Below are 25,176 nucleotides of genomic sequence, written 5' to 3' on the forward strand. Positions count from 1 at the left end.
TCAAAACCAGTTGGTCATTGCAGAACATTTTTTAAAAACAATAAAATCAGGATTAGTTTCCTACATAGTAAAAGCAGTGACACCTAAGTAAGCCCTCACTAATTGCTTTAAAAATGGGATTGGAGGGGGAGAGAAAGCTCCTACTGGGAGGAAGGGTGGGATATAAATCTAATAAATAAAGAAATAAACTTAACACAAACACAATCCTTTGCTATTTTCACTCAAAAGTCCTATTAATTTACAGCACAATCCTAACCATGTCTACTCAAAAGTAAGTCCTATTGAATTCAATGGGGTTTACTCTGGGTATGTGGGGTTAGCATTGCAATTTTACTCCCAGAAAAGTGAATGTAATCCTATACTCACTTCATATTGGGAAGGTTTTCAAAACACTGCCCTTTTCAACAGCCCAGGAAAATTTAAACTTGCTTGAGTCCTCATAATTAGAAAAGCATAACACATTGTAATGGTGTTTAGATCTCCTGCACACAAGACAGAAACAAACTTTTGCTACTGCTGAAAAGTATAAACTTACTCATTTTCAGACAAATTTTCAGACAAGAAGAAACAACTGGCCTTGCAATGGGTTCTAGCTATTGCCTGGAGGTCAACAAATCCATTGTCAGTCACAGCCCTGACTTCACTTATTGGCTACAAACCTGAAAGGGTGGGGATAGAGCCGCCAGTACGAGCTCATTTAACAGCAGTTGCGGGTGTGTATGACGTTTTGGTGTATATCATTTGAACCAGGTCACCTAAAAACTTGATTTTTTAAAATGAAAGCTGAGAGCCCAGAGATTGAGGTGACTCACCCAGAGACCCAGAGGACCCCAAAAATCTGAAGTCTCTGGGCAAAAACTGGAGACTTGGTAACCCCAGTGAGCAAGGAGGGTCATATCCCATAATAAACGTAAGAAGAGGCTGCTGGATCAGGACAGTGGCCTATCTAGTCCAACATTCTGTTCTCACAGTGGTCAATCAGGTGCCTGTGAGAAGCCCACAAGAAGAACCTGAGTGTAACAGTACTCTTACCTCATGTGGTTTCCAGCAACTGGTATTCAGAGGCATACTACTTTCTAGTGTGTGGGCACCTCCCTGCTGTGGCTTGTATCCTGGTTTCTGTTTGGTTTAAATGGAATAGGAACAATATGTAGTCCTATCTCTTAGCAAAGTATATATGCAACAGCAGAATGATAATAACCTTCCCTCAGACACATTAGTTAATCAAATAACTCACAGAGACAATCTTCTTAGGTAAAAAGAATAAAGAGTATGTACACACAACCTTAATATGTTTAAGAAAAACATAGGCTCTAGCATAGATAGAAAATAATCTGTAGTCTCAGTCCATTTTCAGTCATTGGTGAGGATGCTCCTGGAAGGAGCATCTGCCTGCTCCCTCTGCTAGAGGTTAATGGAAAATATGCAAAAAGTAGGTCAATATCCCCTAACAAAGGAAGGGGGAAGAGAAGGTAAATAACCCCACCCTTTAAGGAAGTTGCATCGTGGTAAACAAACATATAGAGTTATCCCCAATACTGGTTAGAGGGAACATCTCCCTATCAAAGGGGGTGGCATGCAGGCTTGCTTAAACCCAACAGTTTCATAGTAGAAGCCTCAAGTCATTTGGTAAGGCTCCCAGAGAAAGGACAGGGACAAGACCAAAAGCAAGATGGAGACAAGTTCATAGGGCCCATGGAAGAGCTAGCACTGAACCAGCGAGGAATGAGACTATATTGGCCTTAAAAATCTTTTCAGATTCTCAATCAGACTTTTCATTGAGAGCCTTAAGTATATAATTATTGGTCTCTGCTTCTGTCTCTGCCGATACCACCACTGAAGGAAAGAAAGACATTAATGAGTACAGATGGTGCACAGAATAGTTTCCAATGTAGTATTCCTGCAAAACATACTCCTAGTTGATTGCTGGGAGTAAAGTGCATTTGTTTCTTTCTTTATTTCATCTGAATAATATGAACATTGTAACAAAAAAAAATTGGAGCCTTATAATTATAGCAACAGCTAGCATGAGTTGCTATATCTGTCTCAGTTTATTAGCAATCTTTGGGAAATCATGTAAACTTAAATCAATTTTTATAATAATGTAAAATGTTTTCTTTATGGTGCATAACCAGGATGATAAGCTTGGGTGCATATGTGCTTAAAAGGGAAACATTGTTGGTTGTCCTTAAAGGATTGCTTTCGTATATATTTTCATGATGATTTCACAGGTTTCCCCTTTTTATTCCCCCCCCCCGTTTTATGAGAAGTACTGTGCACTGGAGTTTGCTAATACTGCTATGGACGGGGGAACTTCAGAGGCATTATATTAAAAAAGATGTAATTTTAGACTTTTAAAACAGTATATTGGGGTCTTTCTTCTATTTTAGAGCAGGAATTTCATTTTTACTTTAAACAACTATTTATTTAACATTTCACTGACCATCCTGCTCAGCTGCCACCTATTTCTGCTGCCCTTGTTTTAAAGCATGATGTGACTGGATAGTAATCTGTTATGTACCAGACACTCTAATAAACAAAGAACCCGAGACAGCTAAGGATTTTATTAATATATCTACTGGTTTGGCTCCATCAATTGCCCCCCAATTTCACAGCTCTCCAGGATTCTCAGTTTAGCCTTTCTCAGTTCAATGACATATAGTTTGTTAAGCAACCTGATCTGCTTTTGATCTCTCCCGGCTGTCAGCAGACCTCCTGGATGCAGTCATGTCAGAGTAATAACTTTCAGTAACTCAGTCATTCCACGCTTGAAATTTTAGCACTTGCTACAAGACTTAAATCAGCTTGCCCTGTTTAGGAGAATTGGGTTGCTAGCTCCATTGAAACAATACAGGAAGATTTTAAGTTGACATCTTTGTATCAGCTCCCGCAGGGTTTCCCCACACCCTGCATCACAGCATTTCTTGAAAGTATTGATGAAATGAGTATATATTCTGAAGTTTAGTCATCTTTGAAAATCTATCTTTAGGCACTTTGGAATATCTGTCGTTGCAAAATATTTCTCAGCTCAGTTTGTTTTTTTTAATATACTCATGCAGGATTGCATACTTTGAGAACTGTTATCTTACTAGAAATTGAAAATTGTTAGAAGGCTGACTATCTCTACTAGTGGCATGGAAACATATTACTGGTTTGGATATTTTAGCCTTTATTGTCTTGACTGTGTCAGAGGAGGGCAAATATATGGAAAACTATGTATTTTAATCAATTTTATTTATTTATTTATTGTATTTATATCCCACCTTTTCTCCAAAGAGCTCAAGGTGGCATACATGGTTCTCCCCCTCCTCATTTAATCCCCACAACAACCCTGTGAGGTAGGTTAGGCTGAGAAGAAGTGTCTGCCCAAGGTCACCCAGCAAACTTTATGACTGAGCGGGGATTTGAACCCTGGTTTCCCAGGTCCTAGTCCAGCACTCTAGCCATTACACAACACTGGCTCTGTTACTACTACTACTGCTGCTACTACTACTGCTACTATACTACATTTTACATTATTATTATTATTATTATTATACTCTTTAAAAAAAATTACCCTCAACATTTCTAGGGATTCATATTTTGTTAAGCTTAAGTTTTGTTCCCTGTAGAAAAGATGTTTGGAATGGACTTCCGGGAAGGGTGACTTAGCCTGTGCCTGCTTTTGAGACGGGCTCCTGCCTCAAAAGAAGCTTATTCAGATATATCAGTCAGTTTTTTCTTTTTTTTTTTTGACTGATTAAACTTCTCCCGGGTAGGGAGAAACGAAGAGATTAACCTCAAAGCCTATTTTTGTTGGGACGACCAGATCTCATTAATTTATGGGACGAGGTCCAGCCGACGAAGGTGGGACGGATTTTCAACAGCAAGCTCTATCTGTTAAAGCGAACGTTCATCTTATCTTCTAAGAGAGAACGCACTAACAGGCAAGCACCCTTCTTTCTATATTTTTCTTTTACTTGACTTAAATTGTTGCTGTTTAAAAGAGATTTGCCAGATTGATCGGTTTTTGACATCTCACTGGGGAGCCGTAACTTCTCTCTGCTACGCACTAATTAATAGCTTATCTCTGTTTTTGTTGCAAAAAGCTGTCCTGGATTTGCATTCTAAAGATACACACAGAAGAGGGATTTCTATTCCAGATTTTTATTTTGAAAAATATTATACTGTTTTGAGACTACTCTCTTTTTGGTCTATTTTATTTTGACGAATCTGTTTCTTGACGATTGCCATTAATTGCTTCGATCCTGGGAACTGCATTTTGTTTACTTAACTATTGGAGAGATAAGGCTGTCTGCTCTGTTTATACTGTGATGTCACCAAGTTTGGAGTATTAACCCAATTGTTGCTGAAATAAGAAGTGGTTTTCCTATATTTTTCTTTTAAAATGGCAATTAAGAAAGTGGCTGAGAATCTGGAAATAACTATGTTTCAGAGAATAATGAATGAGATTGAGATAACGAAAATTGAATTGAGTAAAATGAAGCAGGAGATTAAAGATATAAGGGTCCCTGTGAGAGAGGTGACCCTGGAAGGGGTCCCTGTGAGAGAGGAGACCCCGGAGATTGGAATAGGGGTCCCTGTGAGAGAGGAGACCCTGGAGACTGGAATAGGGGTCCCTGTGAGAGAGGAGATCCCGGAGATTGGAACAAACGTGGAACAGGAACAAGATTTGGAGTCTATGGACTTTAGAAATAAAATCTATTGTTTGGAACTCAATGTTATCTCTGAAGAAATTAATGAAGATTCTAGAGATAAAGTTATCAATGGCATGGATTATCTTCTGGACTGGAATGATGTGATGGAGCCCAATATAGAGAAAATCTATGGAATTAACTGCAGCCATGTGACAATGGAAAAACTTTTAAGAGATGACCCAGTGTATTTTGAAAAAAAGAACAGAGATATGATTTTACAGCAGTATTTCAGCAACTTATTCAGAATGGATGGCAAGAAAATATTTGGGATAGAGGTAATTCCCATCAGACTCTTATTATATGACTATGGCTTTGACAGCAAGATTATTATGGAATACTGATAATGGAAGATTGGATATTGAAATTACTGGACTTAACAAGACTACTGAAGATGGAAGATGGAAAATGGAACTAATAGAGATAATAGAACAATGGCTACTGAAATTACTGAACCTAACAGATTCTGATGTGATGGATTAATTGAAATGTTTATTTTGACTATGGTTATGACAATAAGATTATCATAATTAGTAATGAGATGGATTAATCGATATGCTTATCTGGAAAAAAAAATTGATAGATATATTTCTTAAAGAATTGAAACCTCTCTTTGACTTTTTGTGGAAAGAATAAAGTAATGTTTATGAGATTTGATGATTAAGTAAGATAACTACTGGAGGAAAGTGATTTTATAATATGACTTAAGAGACAGGATTGCTATATATTATAGACTTATAACTGATTTGATCTTTGACAAATGGGAAGTCAATATTTTACTCTTTATTTTTTATTTTTGTTTTTTTTTTTTTCTTCTTTTCTTTTTTTCTTTTTGTTTAACTATTTTTGATTTTGTTTTTTGTCTTTGAATGTTTTATGATTTTGTCTTGTATGTTTTATGAAAATCTGAATAAAAATTATTGAAAAAAAAAAAAGAAAAGATGTTTGGAATGGACTTGCCAGCCTCCTTGCTCCTTGTCTGCTGCCATGGAACCAACAACCTAACCAGGCAGCATCCAAAGATGACATCACCCAGGTGTGTGGCTCTCAGAAAGGCTGGGCCTGGGCAGAAGCTCTGGAGAGGCTTCATGCAGTGGTGGAAGAATGGTGTGAGAGGCAAAGAGATTTAAGAAACCTCAGGACAGGGGATGAGGTGAAGCCAGGTAGCTGGGTGGATTGGCAACAGGCAACTAGAGTAGAGCTTTCACTTCTGGAAAGAATAGACATTCCTGTGCGGCAACAAGGAGATGGGGAAGCTGCTGAAAGAAGGGAAGAGAAGAGGAAAATCAGCTCCCGCACTTTCTTGAGAAGCACCAAGGGTCCCTCCTTCAGGTCCACACAACTTTACTGGGCACTTTTGTTCATTAAACTAAAAGTCATGAAACAACAGACAACAGACCTTGTGAGTTGGACAAAAAGAAAAACAGGTCCCTAATGTCAAACTGCCCATACACAGAATCTGACAACAAAGCCAAATAGGAAAAGTAAATTAAAAATAAACTTAAAATCCTGCAAAAATCAAACCCTTTTTTGCTTTCTTGTGCATCTAAGTTTGTTTTGCTATAAATGACTTTGATCCTGTAATAACTGATTTGTGTCTGTTTTAAGAAGGGAAAGTCATTTTTATAGTTGAGAAGCAGCGTGTCAGATAAACTGCAGACTAAAGAAATACAAAACAAGTTTCCTGGATCTGACCAACTGCATATTGGCTAACCCAGAACAAACCCAGGTCAGCAGCTCCTATGCAGAATTGTTATCAGGAGCCCTCCTGCTGCTCCCCATGTCATGCTGAGTCCATGTCATTTTGACATGGGCTGGAGACATAAAAGAGTACTCTGGGGCTATGATCCTGAAGGCTAATGAACTACAACCCACATATACTGCAGATTTTGGCGTAATTCAATTCAAGGTAATGGAACTACTCAAGGTGACAGTGAATGACTGTTCCTTAAAAACCTCTTAGGATTGCCACATAAAACACTGCTGTGGCAAGGTACTCATCAGTGCTGCACCCACATACTTCAGTAGCCTGTGAAAACATTGCTGAAAGGGTTAATTGACTGAAACGTTGCTGTATGCAGACTCCTAAACCTAAACCATATGTAAAATAAACCCAGGATTTCAGTTGATCTGCGAGTCATGTTTTACTGTCCTTAAAACTCCAAACAAGGAACTGTCTGTAGAAACTTTTGAAGCTTCAACAGTCCTTAGCATAAGTCCTAACAATACAAAAAACAAATAAACAAAAGGAAATTGAGAGGTCTTTCTCTTCTTATGGAAAAATGTGCAAGTCTATCTGACTTGGCTTCATTTCCTTGCATTAAATCTGAACTCCCTTTAAAGTTACTGACTTCAAGCATTTCTATATAACCTTGTGGTAGTCAGATCAGATGGAGTTTCTCCTTCAAGGAACATTTGAAAACCCATGTCCCTAATATATTTCTGAAGATCAATTTGGGGAACTTCTCAAAGTACCAAACTGAAAAGTGATCACAGTTTATCTCGTTGTTGAATAATATGTTAGATTCTTAAAATCTGAGCAAATTTGGATGTACTTTTGTAGACTCAATTTGCCAGAGGTGTGATATCTGATACAAAATTAATCTGAAATCAGACTGAATTTCATAAATATCACATATCAGAAACTGACCCCAAATTATCTGTTTGTTCAGCTCTAGTCTTAACTGATTCACAAATAATGCAATCATAAATATATTTACTGTGAAGTAAGTCTCAAGGTGAGTGGAATATACACCCTAATAAGTGGGTCTAGGCTAGCCGGCAAACTGACATAATGAATGCCACTTCTTGCTAGTTTTTTCTCATTGGCTGAATGTGGATTTTCACAGAATCCAAGATTTTAAATATTAGCATCTTGGCTGAGCTAATGTTTTTGCTGAAACACACAACAGCCCCATTCACATGTAATGCTAAACCATCTTTAGTGGTATATGCATTGACTGGGAAAAATACATAGATTTTATCTATATTCTGATAATTTTATAATGGCTACTTGATTTTAAAGGGTTGTATTCAGTGTAACACTATGGTGAACTTTCCATCAGCACAAGGATTTTACTTCGTGCAACAGAACATTTTCCCCTCTCCTCTGCCCCCAGGCTCTTCTGGAGGCTCCCTAAACCTTCCAGAGCAGATTTAGGGATGGTGCAGGGCATGGGCAGGAGGAGGAGAGGGGAGAGAACCTGTTGCGCTAGTGCGAATCCTTGGGCTAGGCAAGAATTTAGTTGAATACTGCCCAGAGTCTGTTAATTTAATGTATTTTCTTATAAATATTTTATGCTATCTTAAGGAAACCATTTAGAGATTTTTTTTAAATAAGTGGTCTATAAAATTTGTTAAACAAATAAAATAAAAGTAACTATGCATATGATTTTAGCCTTATGAATATATGGTGACACATTGTAGCCTGATAGTGATACATTCGGCCAACTCACATGTAACACTAAACTACTCTGTGCTGTGTAAACTAGTATTTTATGTTGTCTGTCCTGAATCCACATTCAGATTCATTGGATGTACTAGAACTATGAGAGGGAAATAAACCACTTTCTCCACTCCATGCTTAATCTTACACACCTCTAGCATGTCCCCTTACTCACCTTTTTTTCTAACCTAAAGAACCCCATATATTGTAACCTTTCCTAACAGAGGACTCAATCCAGCTCTCAGACATTTTGGTAAGATATGGAGTATCCTTTAGCACAAAAATGCTGCAGTAGCCACAAAAATAAGGATATAAAGCATTCTGGTTTTGCCTGAAGAGACAAGTCAGAGACCACATAGTCTATCAAAAGAAGTTTATACTTCACTGAAGCTTTCGCACTTGCTGTGAAATTGACCTAACATCTCATTTGTTTAGGCACTGAGCCTATGAACACTAAAATGTATTTTTAACTTTGTAACCATGAATGGTTTCATTGAGGTCAATAGAATTCACATGGTAGCGTAGTTAGGCATGTTTACAAGCGTGTGTGATCTGAGCATTGGTAAATTACTGTTGCTGAGTAGCCATTCCACAAAGTTTGGAAACATTGTTTGATTTGCACATGTGTATATATATTTATGAACCTACCCCTCTGAGATGTAAGATTTGTTTTTAAGTTTCCTACCAGGCAGTAAATGTTGGTTAACCTTTAAAAAAGATTTAACTACTCACATTTGTTACAATCCTGCCCACAGTCACCAAACCTAGGTTCACAAATCCCCAGACTGCAGCCATTGTGTTGTATTTAGTGATAGTTGTGCTTCTGCTCACACAAAGCAAGGCATCTGATTTTTGCCATTGTCCTGCTTACTGCAGTCCTCCATTCTACATCCCATGCTATTTTAGCATGTCCCATAATCCTCAGGAGCAGCTTTTTGGCACACACTCCAGGGTGGGTTGCATTAGACAGTACGGATTGGCAAAAACTGGGTGCTCCACCTTGTGTATGTGGGAGTGCTGTTTGCTAGGGAAAACCTCTATTGGATATAATTGTTTTAAAAATTCAAAGTAGGCATAATTTACCTATCAGTATTCTTCTCCTTTAGGCACAATTTTGCATTTTGTGGAAAGGCAATATTAAAGAAATGAAAGCAAATAAATAAGTTGGTGCTATAAATTCTTTTGAGAAAAACTTAGGTGATTTTACAATCAATTTATTTTTATTCCAGTTTTTGCTACCGAATGCAGAGTTTTGCAGTCTGTTATGGGCTACTATGCAGGCTGATAAAGCCCAGGCACTATAATGCTTGATTCTGTACAACTTGAAGGTTTCTCCTAAGCATCATTCTAATAAATATTTCAGTGGAACTTCGTAATCATAGAGATTGGTTGCAGCTGAATAATTTCAACAAGCTACAGAACCATGTGTAAAATAAGGCCTATAGCTGTGCAGGTGGTGCAAAATACAAGCTGCTAGGTTGGTAAGTGGGGCAGCCTGTTGGGACTATGTGTCATCGGTCCTGAAATCGCTAGTAATCTACCAGGCCCAATTCAAGGTACTAGCACTGGCATACAATGCCCGAAATGGCTTAAGACCCAAGTACCTAAAAGAGCACCTCCAATATCAACCATCTTGGGCCTTATGATCAGCAGGGGAGGCCTGTTGGTCATGCCACCACTGGGGGCTATCTGGTTGGCAGTGACCTGTGACAGGGCCTTTTCAGTGGTGGCCCTCCATTTCTGGAATGTCGTCCCTAGTGAGATGCATCAGTTACCCTAACTATTAACTTTTAGGAAAATTTTAAAAACATTCCTGTTTACCCAGGCATTTGATGGCTGAAAGTCCTGCCCTTGGCAACTCCAAAGTTATTAGTTTGAGAGTAGACAATCACTTTTAGTAGCTTTTAACTGTTTTTAGAAGTTTTAATTATATTGTTTTAGTACTGATATGTTTACCACCCTGTCCTCCTTTGGAGGAAGATGTGGGATATCAGTCAATCAAACAAACAAATAAAGAAGACACTCAGTGGTTGTTCACTTTCTATGGATTTTGCATTTTGCCTTCATGGTTTAACTTTTTTTTTTTTTAAGTCAACATTTCAATATAATAGTTGAACTCTAATGTTGTTGACCTGATAAATGTCTGAATGAGGACAGGCTCTTGAGTTTTTTTTAAAAAAAATAGGACTTTAATTATAATGGATAATTATATCTGCTGCCTATGCCTGCCAGACCTTTCTACATTTTTAAAGTTTTGCATACCTTTCTTTGGCTGGCCTTGGAAGTAATCAGTTGAATTACAGCATGCAGGACAGCAGAGAAGCATACATGTCTTTGGCACGATGTGAACAAAATGCCATGTTTGGTATGTCACCTGTCTGGTATATTAGCAAGGATTGTGGAGCAAGATAATGAAATATTAATCTTCCTACAAGTTGCTTACATAGATTTTATTTTATTATATTAAGAGAGTGATATCTTACTTAGAATTGGAATTTCAATAAGGTCTTTCAACAAGGTACCTCACCAAAGACTACTGAGTAAGCTTAGCAGTCATAGAATAAGACGAGAGGTCCTTTTGTGGATCAGGAATTGGTTAAGTAGCAGGAAGCAGAGCGTAGAAATAAATGGGACAGTTCTCCCAATAGAGTGCTGTAGAAAGTGGAGTCCCCCAAGGATTGGTATTGGGACCTGTGTTTCTTTTTCTTTTTTTACAATAATTTTTTATTCAGATTTTCATAAAACAAACAAAACAAAATCAAAAACATAACACAATAAAAATAAATATAAAAAAAATTGACTTCCGACTTGTCACAGATCAGCTATAAATATATAATATATATCAAACCTGTCCCTTAATACATACAAAATCACTTTTCTCCATAGTCTATCTTAATTAATCGTCAAATCCCATTATCATCATTTCATTTTTATCTTTCAACAAAAAGTCTAAGAGTGGCTTCCATTCCTTAAGAAATGTATCTGTCGATTTTTCTCTAAGTAAACATGTCAATTTATCCATCTCTATTAAGTCCATTAATTTCAATAGCCATTCTTCCGTTGTTGGTGTTGATTCCATTTTCCACTTTTGTGCATATAATAATCTTGCTGCCGTAATCATATATAATATTAGTCTTCCATATTTCTTTTCTATTTGTTTATCCATAAAACCCAATAAAAAAAATTCTGGTTTTGACTGTATATTTATCTTTAGAATTTTTTGCATCATCCTACCTATCTGTGCCCAAAATAATTTTGCATGTTTACACAACCACCACATATGATAAAATGATCCTTCTTGTTGTTTACATTTCCAACAAACATTAGAAACATTACTATACATTTTTGACAACTTTTCTGGAGTCATGTACCAACGATACATCATTTTATAGAAATTTTCTTTAAGATTATAGCATAAAGTAAATCTCAAGCCTTTGGTTAAGTAGCAGGAAGCAGAGCGTAGAAATAAATGGGACAGTTCTCCCAATAGAGTGCTGTAGAAAGTGGAGTCCCCCAAGGATTGGTGTTGGGACCTGTGTTTCTTAACTTGTTCATGAACCATCTCGAGTTAGGGATGAGCAGTGAGGTGGCCAAGTTTGCTGATGATACTAAATTATTCAGGGTTGTTAAAACAAAAAGGGATTGCAAAGAGCTCCAGAAGGACCTTTCCAAACTGAATGGGGGGTAAAATGGTAAATGAAATTCAATGTAAGCAAGTGTAAAGTTATGCATATTGGAGCAAAAAATATATATCTTAATTTCACATATATGCTCATGGGTTCTGAGCTGGTGAGACCTTGGGATTGAGATTTGGGATTGTAGTGGATAGCTCAATGAAGATGCTGACCCAGTGTGCGACAGCTGTGAAAAAGGCAAATTGCATGCTAGGGATCATTAGGAAAGGTATTGAAAATAAAACTGCTGATATAATGCCGTTGAATAAGTCTATGGTGCAGCTGCATTTAGAATACTCTCTCATAACACTAGAACTCATGGACATTCAATGAAACTGAATGTTGGAAGATTCAGGACAGACAAAAGAAAGTACTTCATGCAGTGCATAGTTAAATTATGGAATTTGCTCCCACAAGAGGCAGTGATGGCCACCACCTTGGATGACTTTAAAAGAAGATTAGACAAATTCATGGAGGATAAGGCTATCAGTGGTTGCTGGCCATGATGGCTGTGCTCAGCTACCCTAGTCAGAGGCAGTATGCTTCTGAAAATCAGTTGTGTTAGCTGTAGGAAGGGAGAGTGCTCTTGCACTCAGGTCCTGCTTGTGGGTTTCCCATGGGTATCTAGTTGGCCACTGTGAGACAGGATGCTGGACTAGATGGGCCACTGGCCTGATCCAATAGGTTCTTCTTCTGTTCTTAATTTAGAATTCGAATTTAAAATAATAGGGATATGGCTACAGTGCCTTATATTGCCGTAGGTAAATTGTCTTGGCATAGCTTTGTCTTCCTCCCCATACATGCCATGCTCTTGAGATTTCCTGTTCATGGTAAAGTGGTACAGACTATGCCAGTCCAAAACAGATCTGATACCATTTCAGTTTAACTTGTGTGATTTTGCACTGGCAAGACAGTTAAGCTTGCTGGAGCCAACAGTTCGTAGGATCAGACTGTAAGTGCAAATACCATGGGAGAAGTTTGTTTGTGATTAATCTAATTCTAATTCAGTGTGTTACTTCAATTTTCAGCATGTGAGACAGAAGCGGGCAAAGTTTGCCAGTTTTCATTAGAAGAGCACATCCAGCCTTTTAAAGACAACATGGAGAAATTCATTAGTCAAGGTAAATAATGACATGTCATTTAACCTTTCCAAGTTTTATCAAAAGGAGGTTATAGAAACAATGTTTAGGCATGGTGAGTAAAGAGTCTATTTATTTTGGAACTATAGAAATGTGTAGATTATCTCAATCAGATGGCATCACATTTCAGGACAGCTCTACCTGTTTTGTGTTCCATTTCTAAATGATAGTAGAAGCAATTTTTGGCTTTTCAATATATCTTTCTGAAGAGTTCATATTCTCTATAGCAAACAATTTCCTAACATTTGTTTCTTGACAATTTCATAAAACTGGAAGCTGGCGTTGTGCTTTGACTTTTTTCCAAAGACATGGTGATACTTTTCAAAGTATTAAAAATATGGTGTGTTCAAAACTTCTGGTTTGTTTCACTTGCAAATTGCCTTTGAAAGGCCACATGTTTTGGAAACAAAATCTAAGGGATTCTGTAAAATGTTTGGGTCACGTTCACAGAAAATGCCACAAAAGTGAACTTTATAATCCATGGCTCATTTCTCACCTCCATTTAGCTTTTTCAGGTTTCCAAGACAACTACTGGAAAATCAGGCTTAGATTTCCTATGAAAATGATCTTTATTGTGCTTTTCCTTTCCATTTAGAGCATTCTAGTTATTATTTTTAAAGGTTAGAATCTTGTACTATGGGATTGAAAAGAAATACTTGGGGAAAAACCCAGGGCCTCTTCAGTGGTAGTATTCTGTCAGCTAGGAAAGAGAGATGTGAACAATGTTTGCAAAGCTAGCCTTGTGTATGACCTCAGGGGCTTGTAAAAACCTACCTCAAATGAGAGGCGAGTTTTTAAAGTCCCTTTTCTGGCTTAACATTAAAATCTGAGTAGGAGAAGTTTCCTAGTTTCCCCCACAATGTATCCTTGCTAGCCTTCACTGTCCTTCCCACTTCCCTAACCCTTCTTCCTCCTATCCTTTATTTACCTGTCAAGCAGTGATGAGAGAAGCAGCAGCAGTGAGAGGCAGGAGGGAAGTTTTTCCATCCTGGCTCACTCCCATCTCCATCACCATCTCTTCTTTTCTATCCTCTCCTGTCACCATGACATATTGGGTAGCAATGTACAAGGGCACAAAGCCCAGGGGACTATGGGAGAAGTAGTTTTCCCAAAGACTACTGGAATTACAGTAACTATCAGGAGCAGTATCTTTCCCATGGTCCCCTAGGTTTTGTGCCCCAGCAAGCTGCTACCCCATGTGTCCTGGTGACAGAGGAGGAGGAAAGAAAGGAAAAGTCAACTTCTCATCTCCCTGTCTATCACCACTGCTACTCCCACTGCTTGCAAGATTTTTGGAAATGGTAGAAATGATCAGCAGCATTTTTCCAAGCCCTCAAATTAGATCAGGGAGAAAGTTATTTCCATTTTCTTCAGGTCAAACCTTTTCCAAATTAATATGATGACAGCTTTGGAAAACTCTTTGTGATCTCAGTCTCTCTCTATATATATGCATGCTAGAAATTAAGGACTGCTAAATCCTACTCAGAGTAGTCCCACTGAAAGTAATGAACCATAGTTCGGCATGTCTTTTAACTTCAGTGGGTTTATTGTGAGTAGGACTAGCATTGAATACCACCCTAAGTGAAGGAATAAAGTTAATAATCATACTCTGTGTGTGTGTGAACATAAATAATGTTTAAATTTTATTTAATAGAATTTTATATCATTTTTATGCAAAATTGCCTCCTGAAGTTGTTTTCAATAATATACCAGAACATATTCATAAAATCCAACAATAAAACTATTTAGGCATTTAAAATACCCAATGCCATCCAAAAATATAAAGGCCAGCCTACCATGCAGTAAAAGATAAAATAGGCCTCTAAAAGCAGCATCTTTTGCAATTTTAGATTAGCCCCCAAAAGCCATGAGTGTTTAAGGCCTGTTAAAAATTAATGAGAGATGGGGCTTGCTAGATCTACTTTGGAATCAAGTTCCATAATTGTGGGCCACTACTCAAAATACTATGTTCCGTATGCACACCAATCTAATTGTTTTTACAAGCTGGCATTTTAGTAGGGCCTCAGAAATAGATCCAATATGGAATGGGCAGGTTGATACAAGTCCGGGTGGTCTTTAAGGTAACTTGATTCCAAACCATATAAGGCTTTAAAGGTTATCCCCAGAATTTTGAATTGGTCCAAGAAATGCATTGGCAACCATTGCAACTGGCACAATATTGGTGTAATATGACTGGGACACCAATTTGCAATTATTTATTTATTTATTATTTGATTTATATCCCACCCGCCCCGCAGGAGCCCAGGGCGGCAAACAAAAGCACTAAAAACACTTTAAAACACCATAAAAATAGACCTTAAAATACATTAAAACAAAACAACTTTAAAAACATTTTTTTAAAAAGCTTTAAAAACATCTTAAATAAAAAGGGTTAAAAAACAGATTACAATTCTAATCTAGAACAATTATAGATTAGCCCGCAAAGGCCATCAGTCTTTAAAACCTGTTAAAAAATAATGAGAGATGGAGCCAGACAGTTGCATTTTATTATTTGTTTGTTTTTATATAAGGGGTAAGATGGTCTTTCAAGTATCCTGGTCCCAAGCTGAATAGGGCTTTGTATACCAAAACCAGATGAAGATTCTAAAATGTCTTCAAAGGCAGCCCTCTGTAGGGTGCATTGCAGTAGTCTGGTCTGGACATCACTAGTGCATGGATAACCGTGGCAAGTGTGTTTTCTCCAGATAGAGTTACAGCTGGTATACCAGCCACAGGTGGTAAAATGCACTCCTGGCCACTGCCCCAAACCTGAGCTTCCCCAATTAGTGCCAAGTTCAAGATTACACTCAAGCTGTGAACTTAGTTCTTCAGAGGGAGTACGGCCCCATCTATGTCTGGTTGAACATCTCCATCCAGAGCAGACAGCTTCCCAACCCACAGCACATGTGTCTTGTCCAGGTTAAGATACAGTTTCTTTGCCTTCATCCAACTTAGTGAAGCCTCCAGTCAGGAGTTCAGATGTTCAGCAGTCTCCTGGGATGAGCAGATGGAAAAGTGAAGAAGATCTGAGTGTCATCTGCATATTGATGGCACCTGAGACCAAACTACAAGATGACTTTCTCCAGTGGGTTCATGTAGATTGTAAAGGGCATGCAGGACAGAATAGAACCCTGAGGCACCCCATAGGCCAGTGAACAAGGGGCGGAACAGAAATTACCCAGCACCATCTTCTGAAACTGGTTTTCCATCCTAACATCATACCTCCCAGTCTCAGTCCAAACCATGGTGCCCAAAAGGAAACCATGGACAGTGGTATTGAAAACTGCTGAGAGATCCAAGGGAACCAATAGTATTACATTCCCCCCTCCCAACTATTCCCTAGGGCAGCCTTTCCCAACCTGTGTGCCTCCAGATGTTGTTGGATCACAACTCCCATCATCCTGACCATTGGCAATGCTGGCTGAGGCTGATGGGAGTTGTGGTCCAACAACATTTGGAGGCACACTAGTTGGGAAAGGCTGCCCTAGGGTGACCAAAGCTATTTCATGTACCCAAACTGGGCCTGACTGCAGACTGGAAACGATTCAGAGAAACAGTATCATCCAACACTGTTTGAGTTGTTCAGCCGCCACCCACTCCATCACTTTGCATAAAAATGTTTGAGACAGGGCAGTATTTCTGTCAAGACAAAAATATAGGTTGGTCTTATTTAACAATGGCAGCGGGGGTCATTCCTCAAGGAGGCATTCACAACCTGAACCCTGGGCTCCTGCTGGGAGGAAGGGCGGGATATAAATCAAATAATAAACAAACAAGCAAACGAGCTTCTGAGGTTCACACACCCACCTCAGTTCTGCAGATTTCAACAACCAGGAAGGGCAAGGAGATCAAGCAAATATGTAGTAGGGTCATCCTTCTAAGCAGGTTGCCCACATCTTGAAGTTGCACAAGCTGAAAGATATACATAATAACATTAGCAGACAATGCCCTAGTCCAAACCATTTCAGACCCTGCGACAGAATGGTGTCCAGGTGAGTGCCACGTGAGACATGGATGTGAGTAAAATTCATAGCTAATTGCTCATAGTGGGTCTTTGAGGGGGCCATCACCAGATGAGAGAGCTCTGTAGAATTACATTGGGCAACTGAAATGGTGGTGGAGATGTCTGAATTATTTGCTGCCATCACTAGCACAGAATAAGATCACAAATGGATTCTCACCTGTGTTTGGTTGTATCCATTACAAGTCTTCTGTCATTTACACTCTAGACATTGATTTTGCTGTTTCATCGCCCTCAGGTATCTGGAATACCAGGAAGTCAATAGGGTTCAACAACTAGGTCAAGATCATTTGGGAGCAATCATGTCAACAGTCTGGGTCATCTCCTTATTCCAAGGAGAGACCAGAGTCTTGGATTGCCAGCTAAACCTACAGGAAATTCCCCCAACGACTTCAGTAAATCCTCTGGCTACATCAGCCTTCACGGGCAGACCATCAAAAATGGTCCACCACCCCTTTGGAGGTTACAGACAGCTTTAAAATCAAACATGGTCCTCCCCCAATCCAGTACAGAAGACTAGTTCTAATGTGTGTCCTGAGACAGGACCATGGGGACCATGAAATCCTGAGCTACTCCTGACAAGGCCATCTCAAAATGGATGTTGAAGTCACCCAAGACAATCAGCCTTGTGGTCTTCAATACCACGCCTCAGATTACCTCTGAGAGTTCATGCAGGGAGACTGCTGGGCACTGGGGTAGACTGCACACCAACAGAATCCCAGCCTTGTCTCAAGTTCCCAGCACCAGCAGTCACTTGAATTTGGCTAACTAATTAACAGGGTACCTGATCAGAGGATTGAATTCCTAAAAATTAAAGCTACCCCTTACCCCCCTTTCAGCTGGTACTGTGTCATGAAACCTGCAGGATCACATTTGGGAGAGGTAAACCTCTAGCACTTCATTCAAGCAAGTTTTACAGGCCAGGGCAACCTGTTCTTCCACAAGAAGGTCAATAATAACCATTCCTTTGCCCTTTGGCAATTTGGATTCAGCAAATTTGGGTTTCTGCATGCTTGAGGGGACTTCAGGTAAGCCCCCTAGGTTACCATAGTTGGAAGATGACCCAGACGGAGAGCAAATATGCAGTTGCCGTGCTTAGCTTCTTCTCCAGTATACATTATAACTATTAATTCTGAACTGCTCAGCTTCCTGCCACAATAGCATCTTAAGCACAGAACTGTGTGTAATCTTCTCAAAGTCATCTTTTCAACCCATGCTTCTGAAGATAATGTGTATGTATATATAATTTATTTATTAACTTTATATCCCACCCTTTCTCCCAGTAGGAACCCAGGGAAGCAAACAAAAACACCAAAAACACCATAAAACATCATAAAAACAGATTTTTATATAGGGGAGGCAGAAGGAGGTGTGCTTAATATCACTTGCACTCTCTGATTCTCCCTGGCAAATGCCCCCTTAGCAGGAATTACGAGAGAGCCTGGTTGTGGAAGAACAATGACAAAAAATTACTTAGGGACATTTAAGGGATGAACGGGCTGTCAGGAAGGGTTATACATTCCCTTCCTGTTCACAGATTTGTTTCTGCTAGAAGTATCCCCCTGCAGTATGAGGCTGAGCATCCTTGCTTTCCTTGTGAATTTTATAACCATGTTTAACACAGAGGAGATGGAGAAGAAAACCCTCTGGTTAAGTTCCAAACAGAAAGTAATGTTATATATTTGCAATATGAAATCCTTTGTTTTTATTTAGCTGGACTGAATTTAGACTTGAAAGAGTTCATACAGAATTTCTTTTTCCTGCTTAGTATTTGACAGGCTTTTGATCTCAATATTTTTTCTAAGGGCTTTTGTTGTTTACCTAGGCATAATCGATGAGTTGTTTCAGCTAGACTGCACACATAAAGACCATTTAGAAGAGTAACTTCTGGCACCTTTATTTGTCTGTTTATATAGGGTGTGTTCTGGGAAAGGGAAAACGGAATTTCAAAACATTTTCTGAAGTTTAATTTCTTAAAATAAGCACTGAGCAAATGGTTCTTCAATATACAATTCACTGATTGTTTCTTTGTTGTCAAGCTATTTACTTGCTTTTCTGTCAGGGAATTCCCAAATTAACTAACCTTTTGTGTACTTTCCTTTATGTTTTGAGAGCTAGAGGTGGATATGCAAAAATATTTAAATTACAGAACTTTCCAGTTAGTTAGGAGATACAGAATTAGCAGTGCTTCTAATGTCCCTTAAAATGTGTGACTTCCAGAAGATCTTACTATCAGCCCACAGCCTCAAGTATCACACCTGTGGCACGGATGCAGAAGCAGATCAAATATTTGAAAGAAAAAAGAAAGTCTGCCCTCCTCTTTCTCTTTTGCCCCTAAGAGCCTAGCCAACTGGGGCTGATCTTTGCCCTATCCAGTTTGCTACCAATTTGCCAATCTAAACCCAGCTGTTTCTGAAACTTCCAAGAGCAACCATGATTTCAGAATTGCTGCTGTTCCTGTCATAGCTATCCCTCCAGGTCTAGTTATTGTGCTACCACTGGGAGATAAGCCATTTTGGGGCATTTTTTTCCTTCTCATCCTGGCTAAGAAAGGTAATATATGCTCTGCTACATGTGCTTCGAACAAATGTTGTTTTCATCAGTCGTTCATAAAATGTAACCTAAAAGTGCTTAGACTCACATGCCTGATAAATGTAACTTCCAGCAAGAATGGATCTCATTAGAAATACAAAAATGAAAAGAAAAATTTAAAAATAGGGGGAAGTTTTAAAATGTTGATGGACTAGGAAAACCATTGTCTACATTGATACATCTGCAATATTTGGAAACCCCTGTTGAGGCAACAACATCAGTTTAAATGTGGAAGAAACTGCAGTGCATGTTGTCCACCTTGCAAGATGTTAATTAATTGATTAAAGTAATTTAATTAATCTAATTAGTTTATTTTAATAACCTTTCAAATTTAATATTTTTTATTTTTATCTTAATTGATTTTTGAATACACAATATGAGATGTGAATTATGTGAGTGAAATCCAGTGGTGTCCATGCATGCATGCAATGGACTCTCTCTCATGAAGAGATTTCCCCTTCCTGTTTTCTAGAGGACTCTCTAAAGCAGATTTGGGGTGGGCATGGGGGTGCTGGGAGCCAGAGAGGAAGCAAAAGTTCCATTGCATGAGCAGAAGTCCGCTTGCATGACCCTAAATTTCACTCTGTGACTGGGTTTATCTTCTACGCAACCATTCATATTTGGCAGAGGGACAGGGAAAATGAGAAATAGTCCCATGCAGTTGAAAAAGCCAAAATAAGTTTCAATAATTCAACTCTGTATGTCCCCAAATGGGAAAGAAATCAGAATCATACATATATACACAATCACATCACATCACACCATACACTTTCCACCTCTCTAGGGCTCTTATCCTGGATCCTGGATCACTTGACATGGCATCTAGGAGCAAACAAGCAGCAGGATATCATTGATCCATCAGGAGGACTGCTGTTGAGATCCCACTCTAATCATGAATTGTTCAGTACACTCTAAAAAAACCTTAGTAACAACTTTCTACATTATTTTTTTGCTAGTGTTATTTTCATGGGAGAAATATTGGCAAAGGTCTCCTCATAGGAATTTTCTATAGTATATTTATATACTGACTACATTCTTTGGGTTTCAATTCAATGAAATTAAAATGTTGTCTTCCATCTGAGATTATTTGAATGCAATCCCATATTCAATTACACTGAAAAGTTGTGATATTCCCTTAAGAGTAAATAGGAGATCAGAAGGGACACCTTTTTTTCCTTTAGTATTTGCATTTGCTTTCAGCCTTTTGGATCTGATTCAGCAGGAATAGCTTAAATTACTGAGAAAGCTTCAGGCTAGACAGTGGCTTGAAACAGTTATAGCACTCAGTAGTAATTGAGTCAAGATTGCAGCTGAGGACAACAGCAAAAGAAGTTGCATTGACTCTCAATGTTTCAGATGGCCTTTGGGTCCCAGCTTAATTGCTGCAGCAGAATTATTTCCAGATTGTTAACTAGATAAGAAACAAAATAAAGTCCTGCAAATCTACATGGGTGCCTGTCTGTGGTACTAATTTTTTCCCTCTTACTCTTGATGGGTCTCTCTTCGTGGACCCCTCTTCATGATGCCCAGACTCATCTATCATCACTGTGTCCTTTAACCTGGTATGAGAAAGCAAAAATCTCAAAGTTTCACAGAAGAATTGCTTCTGACTTCAGGCCTCAAATTAAGGGTATAGAGCCTGGCCCTTCTGTGTATCCCTCATTGGAATGAATACATACAAAGGACAAACAAGATCCATCACAGATCTGACAGAAATGCTGAAATATTCAGATGAATACTTAATCTTTTCTGAAGCCTTAGTAGCACAAGTGCAGGAGTGGAGAGCCAAGGATTTTTTCTGCAGCTTACTAGTACTTTAGGCATCTGCTGGTAAAGGACCACTTTGGGGTAATGACTCTGGTGCTCTCTTGACTCTCTCAGCCTTGAATGCTTGTAAACTTGCTTTGCCTTCTGGCAGTCTGCGCTTTAGCTCTTTCCTGCCGGCATCCAGACCTTGGCATCTAGCTCCTTGTCTGACTGTCACTGCTTTAGTTAGCTATGTTGGCTTTAATTCTTTCTTGTCTGTGACAACAATCCCATTTACTTTATACTGTACAAAACAGCTCCATTTACTCCATCAGTTGTTAAATGGAAGAGAACAGAAGACTTGTGGGAAAGGCAAAATTGCAGCTTCTCATGATTAATGAGTCCCTTGTTCGTGATGATATAGCAGTTATATGCACCAGCTCTCTATACCTGTATACATACAATAGAGGTATGAGGGCCCGGGAAAAACCCGGGGAAAATTGGGGGGAAACCACATTTTTCCAGTTTTTTAAATTTTTCTTTTTGTGGGGGGGGGATTTAAAAAACATTTTTTTCCAAAATTTTCCCGTTTTTTCCCCCTACGCCTTCACATCTCTACATACCAAGTATACATTTTATTGCTTTGGTTTAATAATGGAATTTTCAATATTTTTAAATATTTTCATACTTTTAAGGTATTTTTAATTTTAAAATTTTATTTAATATTTCCACACATAAGCACGGCAATAATCCTTGAAATTTTTCAAGGCAGTTTACAAGTTCTCTGCAGTTTATGTATGTATTTAACCATGAATAAACATTTCTGCAGTAATGTCATTAAAAGCATTAATAAAATGACTATTGATTTCGTCTCATCACCATAAATTAAGCTGTACTATGTTATATTCTCTTGATGTCTTGTCTTCCATAGTCTTGCCTTCTACATATGTCTATTTTTCCAGCTTTCCCTTGCTATTTTTCCAACACACACACACACACGTGCGCGCACACAGAGAGCATTTTCCCATACCAAGCTCTTATGCTGGTCACCCTGTATATCCTGAAATGTTTGCTATCCTGAAATGTTGTAAGTAAAAATTCAGGCAGATTACTGTCTGGAATATCTATAGAATGGTCTGGAAATAAACCTCTAATGTTATGCTATTCAGGAAAACTGTAATGCTAAGGTTGTCTGCTTCTATTTGCTTGTGCTAGGAATATTTTCTTCGAGAACTTCTATACTTTTGTACATCTCCATCATATGTCTGTCTGTCTGTCTGTCTATATTTGGGGGCCTGTTCCACAATGCGGGCTCCAACGTCTGTTTATTATTTTTACACTAAACTTGAGATATAATGGGGAATATCCATGTCAGTCATACTCATAGTAGACCCACTGAAATCAATAGACTTAAGTAATGTAAAGCCATTGATTTTAATGGGTCCACTCTAAAATGGATATCACCTAATGATGAGTAAGCACCATGAATATGGCATTAACAGCATCTATGTTCCTCCCGCCCATGTCTCCCATTGATTTACCACCATTGTCTTTTGCAGTCCTTCGAGAATGTTTTTGTTGGTATTTTATTTATTGTGGGGATGATTTACTTCTTTTGTGCTTAACCACCAAATAAACTCTTTGATAGTGGAACTTTAGGTAGTAGAAACTTAATGGTGGAATCTGGAATTCGTAAGTGTTAATTTATAGATTATATGGTGTAAATACATGTCAACAGCACTGAAATGCAAACACTACACCTTAGAAAGTCCAATTTTTAAGTGAAGGGAAGATTAATAAAAACTGGAAGAACAACAGAAGTTTGAAAATTTGTGAATGAAGATGCCATTCTGCTGTTTGGTTGCCTTTGAGGAATCCAGAAGGCCACCATAGCAAACAGGATGCTGGGTGTTATCGGAACTTTGCTTCACTCCAGCAAGATGGAATTTACATACTTAATTCCAAGCTACTTACGCAAAGCCTGACTTTGATATTACATTTTAATTCTGCTGTCTTTTTCATATGTAGAAATGTAGCCTACCATTTAAATAAAAGTAACAATACTTTTTTCACAATTAAGATTCATAAATAATTGATACAAAACACAAAAATATAGGCAGCTGTAACTGATGAAACTGAGGTTATCATACTTTGGACACATAATGAGAAGACATGATTCACTAGAAAAGACAATAATGCTGGGAAAAACAGAAGGGAGTAGAAAAAGAGGAAGGCCAAACAGAGATGGATTGATTCCATAAAGGAAGCCACAGATCTGAACTTACAAGATCTGAACAGGGTGGTTCACAACAGATGCTCTTAGAGGTCGCTGATTCATAGGGTCGCCATAAGTCGTACTCGACTTGAAGGCACATAAGAACAACAACAAATGCCAGATTGTAATGTTGCAATGAAACTTTATTCATTATATGTTGCACCATTAGTTCTCAAAATATTCTTAATGGTGAAGTCCTAAAAAAAGGGTGGGGAACCTGTGGCCCTCCTGATATTGCTGGACCATCATCATTCCTGGCAATTGTCCGTGCTAGCTGGGGTTGAGTCCAACAATATCTGGAGGGCCACAGGTTCCCCATCCCTGCCCTAAAAGATCCTTGAAATAAATTGTCAGGTTAGTGTGATATGCATTAATTCCCATACTCTTGTGAGCTATTCCATTTTAGATTAGCTCAGGTGATCTGTCCAATGCCATGCATACATTATTCTTGCAGCTGCCAGTAAATTCAATATGATTTCCTGTAAATTGTCAATGAGCTGTGTGAGGCAGCCTTTGTCAAGCAGCTATTTTACCACTTAAATCCCCATCTTCCAAATTTACCTATCTCACACAGTTCCACCACACATTATTAAAGTCTGTTTCATTATGATGGCAAAGCAGCATTTTTAATATCTAGTTCATTTCTTAATAACTTTCAAAGAGTAAGATACCACTGATTAGCCATTCTTACTATTTTATTTCTACAGAATATGCAAAAAAAATCCAACTTTAGTCACCATTTTTATTTTAGTAATCTTCTCTCATCTTCCCTTTCTAAAAAATTCCATTGTTAATAATCCGCTGATTTTTTTAAAAAAATCACCTATATCTGTATAAAAAAATAGTAAAGGTTTGAAAAACTGTTACTGTTTATGGTAACAAATTCTGTTCTTGGAGAAGATAAAAACTACTGAACTGGTGCCTATATTCTGGAAGGAAAGGGGGCTTTGGAATCATGTTAAGGGAATATAGGATGGTAGGAGCAGGGAGAACAGGATCCAGTACTGCCCTATCGCAGTTGCGTTATTTTATAACATGTTAATGTTTACATTTCAATGGGCATAGATTTCTGAAAAGTATACTTGTTTTTGTTCCTGTACTTTGAATTGGATGCCCTCAAACTTCATTGCACATCTAAACATTACATGCACCATGAAGATCTGCTTTTTTTATATGTGTTGCCCATATTCCAATCATATGGTTTAGTAAAAGACATTGCATGCCTTCTGTCCACCACATGGCAAATGCACAACCTTCTGCAATCCTGACCCCCTTTCCCAGCTTTACTGTTGTAGGTGGATCACTTTTTGCACTCGACCCAACTCTGATGGGGCATGACCCCTGGTGCCGGTGCAGACATTTAGTCTGCCTGGGGGCTGTGGCCAAAGCCACCGGATTGGCTCACTTTCACGCCTTTCCCTTTCTGCTGCTCATTGCAGGGTTTAGCAGCACCCACCCACCCTTTGGTTTTTAGTGTGGGCTTTTCTGGTTGCCACTAGGGGGTCACACAGGAATTTTTCCTTCCAGATAGCCTTTTGAGAGGGAGGTTGTTTTGCCTGTGTCACACTGGGGGACAATAATGGGTTGGGG

General features: G+C 38.5%; 1 protein-coding gene across 5 annotated transcripts in view; it reads left to right on the forward strand.

The window, feature by feature from the left end:
- FMN2 (formin 2) overlaps positions 1-25,176 on the forward strand; it is a 340,988-nt gene that overhangs the window by 273,826 nt on the left and 41,986 nt on the right. For all 5 annotated transcript variants that reach the window (XM_061624583.1, XM_061624581.1, XM_061624582.1 and 2 more), the window contains exon 15: positions 12,842-12,934. In XM_061624583.1, coding sequence (XP_061480567.1) covers positions 12,842-12,934 — 93 coding nt within the window. The remainder of the gene's footprint in view (positions 1-12,841; positions 12,935-25,176) is intronic.

This window comes from Rhineura floridana, chromosome 4 (genome assembly GCF_030035675.1).
Source record: "Rhineura floridana isolate rRhiFlo1 chromosome 4, rRhiFlo1.hap2, whole genome shotgun sequence".
NCBI lineage: Eukaryota > Metazoa > Chordata > Lepidosauria > Squamata > Rhineuridae > Rhineura > Rhineura floridana.